Here is a 4,327-nt window from a genome sequence, read left to right on the forward strand (position 1 = left end):
CTCCGATTTTGGTATAACCATTTGAAAGTGCTGGCAAAAGGTATTGGGGATAGCTCGCATCATTGTTCACATTTCTCAATATATTTGTGGGAAACTATTTTCATGGATGGCCAAAATGTACTTTCGATGGATTGAATTTTAAAAATCTTGGTCAAATTTATACTTGTAAATACATGGATATTTATAGAGTTCACCTCCTTTGCTTGAGCTAATGGAAACAAAAGTATCTTTGTTAGATTTCTAGCTTGTGTTGAGAAAAACTGACATACTTATACAAACTTTAGTGTAAAATCGAGAAATCCTTCAAATTTGATGCAAAAAATCGAGAGAACTTTCCTTGTGTTTTCTCCATTAAGGGGCAAAGGAGCATCCAAAGGAGTTACCTATAATTTATGCAACTGCTCCACACACACACTTCACCATGAATCAAAAGACCCCGTTTCTTTCAAAAACTTCCATTTTTAAATCCCTCTTGTATATGTAATCATGTAACTCTTTGAAATACAAAAAATCATTTTAGGTGAACTCATCTGCTACATTTACATATTTTGGGGTGGATCCCTTGAGGGGGAAATCATGCAAAGCTCAAGCACCGCAGAGCTTCCCAAGGGTTCTCTCTCTCTCTCTCTCTCTCTCTCTCTCTCTCGCCTACACACAAAAGTGCTATATGACACATGTGAAAACTAGAAGAAAGTTTCCCAAGTCCAGATACATCAAGAGTCATTGATTAGCTCAACATAGAGTATGCGACATGTTACATTTTGTTCGATAAGACATATTTGACCTTGTGGATGGTAACACAATCTGTGTGCGCGTGTGTGTGTGCATGGTCTTTTAGCTTTCCCTTTTTTCTCGCTCAAGGATTCAACCCATACCAAGGCTAGTAAAATACAATTTTCCTAACCGATCAAAATAAGGGGAAACTTGAAATTCTCCCGGTTTTTAGGTCAAAATTTGCAGCTTTTGCCGGTAATTACACTAAAACTTGTGTAAATTTGCGGGTTCTCTTAAAGGCAAGCTCAAATCTAACCGGGATTTTATAATTTCAACCGGTTAAAATGCACTAGACCCCGGTTTTTTTCTAACACTGACCCATTCTCTCTCTCTTTCTCTCTCTCTCTCTCTCTCTCTCTCTCTCTCTTACGTAGGTGTAAATACCATGAGTGACACGTGTAAAAAAGTGTCTCGTCGATTTGCCGATTACACTCGGCCTTTTATACCTCCTCTGAAACATGTGAAGACTAGAAAGAAGGTTTCCAAGTCTCCTATGAGGAAAGAAATTCTCCCATCTTCCATGTCTTCTTTGACCTTTTGGCCTTTTACACTTTGTTCGTTTACCCTTTTATACACGTGAGACTAGAAAGGTCTCCCAGGTATCTCTCTCTGTCTCACATAGATCTTTGAGGTCCCTCCCATGAGTCCCTCTCTCTCTCTCTCTCTCTCTCTCACACACACACACACACACAACGCCTGCATGACACGTGTTGCAACTTTAAAGACTAGAAAAAAAGTGTGTCACGTCACCTTTAACCTTTTGCCTTGATTTCAATTTTCGCCTCCTGCTGGCGACCAGCTGCAGACACAGAGAGAGAGAGAGAGAGAGAGAGAGAGAGAGCTGGAGTTCCGTGTTCGGCTCTCTGCGACGCCCCTCGCCTTCAAGGGACCGCCATGTCTTCTTGCCAGTCGCGTCTCCTCCTCCTCTCCAACTATTTCACGCTTTTCAGCACTTTGCTATAAATATCGCGGCGTTAACAGGAGGTGGGCAAAAGTCCCAGCTGGTGCTTCCAACACACACACACACACACAATCCTACTCTCTCTCTCTCTCTCTCTCTCTCTCTCTCTCTCTCTCTCGCAAGCACACATAGAGAACGAAGACTTTCTGAGTTCTGGGTTGTTGAGTATGACAATGGCGGACGTATTGCGCGCAGCCTGCACATTGCACGATCCAAGCAGCAATCCGACAGAAAAAGTGGGTGCGCAGATGATAGGCTTTCTGTCAATCCTAGCAATCTCGGGTAGTGTGGCATTACTCTCTCTTGCAGCCAAGAGCAAACTTCTAAGGCAAGAAAAAGTCTACTTAATGCCAGAGGAAGAAGAAGAAGGAGAAGCCTACGATGGTAGCGACGACGATGACGACGACTACGAAGTCCACAACGACGAAGAAGAAGAAGAGGAGGAAGAAGAAGAAATGCCCCAAGAATGCACATGCAATCACCCACAATTTGAGGCCACAGTACAAGCCCCTTCTAAACCTAAGACAAATTTAACTCCTCCTAAACCCAAAAGAGTAACATTTGCTCCTGATGTTGTTGATCCCTCTTGCCATGGCCACATCTATAGATCCAAATGGAAAGTTTCAATCCCTTGTCATCATAATTCACAAGAGTCGACACTCTCGGCCTCCTCTTCGACCCCTCCTTCCTCGGTCGGACCTTGTCATCAACCTCACCGCCCCACTCCCAGTCTAACCCCCAAAGCACCCTCCACCCCTGCCAATAGGCTAGCTCTTTACAAAGGTCTGAGGCAAAGTAAACTTCGTTCCCTCCATCACTGGTAGAAGCCATTTTGTTTGGCTTTTCTTTCTTTAATACCTCTCTTACATTGCCTAGGATGCCCAATTTTTGGCTTTTCAAAAGTCATAACATTGCTTGCAAAAGGCAAGTGGATTCTTTGGCATTACACATTTGCCTAAAGATTGCCTTTGTGGTGGTGTCTACACATGGTAAATCTCTCTCTCTCTCTCTCTCCTCCCCCCACCACACACACACACACACATTCATGATTATTTCTTCTAGAATTCAATTGAAGTTGTTGCTCCCCCTATCATGCTTCTTGATAGTAAAACTTTATCTAATTTACACAGGAGCTCTGACTGGTTGTCAGCACCCAGTGCCGTAGACATCCAATTTGTAATCTTCAGTATTCTCAAGTCTCGGCCCAAGCTTGAGGTTGTTTTGTACTTTTTATGATGTGCTTAATACAATTCACTTGCAGATTGTAAGTTTTGCAACAAAAAAAAAAAACTTGATCTAATTTAGCATTCATTGGCACTGAAACCCCTTTGTTAATTAGAGGCGCTATACGATGCACTAAGAGGGGTATATGTACATATGACCCTTTGTTAATTAGAGGCGCTATACGATGCACTAAGAGGGGTATATGTACATATGACGGTTTTCTTGCACCAAAAAAATATTGCTTAATAATTGCAAATACCATGTATACCATATTACATAAATTAAGGTATTAAGTTAATGCTTTGAAAAAAATTCTTAAATATTCATGCGCTTGTTCTTTGCACCAGGAATCAAGTGTTTTATTAAAAAAAACACCACATTATATGCAATATTTACCCTCAAAAGCATCTATTTACGTATGGCTCAACATGGAAAGACAATGTAAGGTTGACAATGGGACACTTTTATGTCCGGAGACACTTTTTATCCCCCTTAACCTGACAATTTTTTTTGGAATTAGTTTTGAAGTATTTCATATCCACATAGTATTTTATATTTCAAAGGAATAGATAATGTTTGTATTTTTACTTATGGCCTATTATATAATTTGCTCTCTGCAGTTTTTTTTGATAGAAATTGAATTTTAGTACGTCTGATTTAATCTAAAGGAAATTTTGATGTTGCAATGTATGAATTCTATATTATACACCTGCGCTTTCTTAGTTTTATGGGCACCTAAAGCCTCAAATAGAGAACGATACAACGTTGACTCAAAGATGGTTGTTTAGTTGTTCAATTTTTTTGATAGGAGAATCGTGGTAAACTAGTAGCTATCTCACTATTACAGATTTTGAATTCAACTAGGGTAAGAGGGCCGATAAAAAACCACCCCTCAAAGAAAGGACAATGACACCCCCAATTATAAGACAAAGTTTGACCCACTTTGTACAATTCAAAACGATTCTCAACATTCATTTTATTTGAAATGAAACCTTTTCATTGGGCAATAGGCGACTGTAAGCTTTGTTGGCATCCATGTCTTTTTTTTGGGATCGATGCGTCTTCTTTTTCACACTCAATTTTGTTACACAAGAATGCACAAATGGAATTGTAACTTTCTGTTCTGATCTTCAAAAAAATTGAGATCAAATTTTTTAAAAAACTCTCAATGAGACGAATCAAATGAGCTACTGATTGGTTATAATTGAGCTTAGAGATCGAAAATCTAAGCTCCGTCTCTTAGGTGCCTTATATTGGCCCCTTTACCCTATATATTCTTATAAATTGATGTTTTTAAAAGGGATTGCAAAGGCAACACTAGAAGCGTAGTCTTTTCGTGCACGCCCATTGAGTAGTTCATAAAGTGTC

General features: G+C 39.9%; 1 protein-coding gene across 1 annotated transcript; it reads left to right on the forward strand.

The window, feature by feature from the left end:
* The first annotated feature begins 1,765 nt into the window (after positions 1 to 1,765).
* Positions 1,766 to 2,716, forward strand: LOC147434408 (uncharacterized). Its single transcript, XM_086490882.1, has one exon. It carries the CDS (start codon positions 1,903 to 1,905, stop codon positions 2,557 to 2,559), a length of 657 nt encoding a protein of 218 aa, XP_086347008.1. The 5' UTR covers positions 1,766 to 1,902; the 3' UTR covers positions 2,560 to 2,716.
* The last annotated feature ends 1,611 nt before the right edge of the window (positions 2,717 to 4,327 follow it).

This window comes from Adiantum capillus-veneris, chromosome 19, assembly GCF_014529385.1.
Source record: "Adiantum capillus-veneris isolate H3 chromosome 19, ASM1452938v2, whole genome shotgun sequence".
Taxonomy (NCBI): domain Eukaryota; kingdom Viridiplantae; phylum Streptophyta; class Polypodiopsida; order Polypodiales; family Pteridaceae; genus Adiantum; species Adiantum capillus-veneris.

What these genes read in the sequence shown, in the direction of transcription:
- LOC147434408 (XM_086490882.1), top strand. Translation starts at nt 1,903, where the DNA reads ATGACAATGGCGGACGTATTGCGCGCAGCCTGCACATTGCACGATCCA.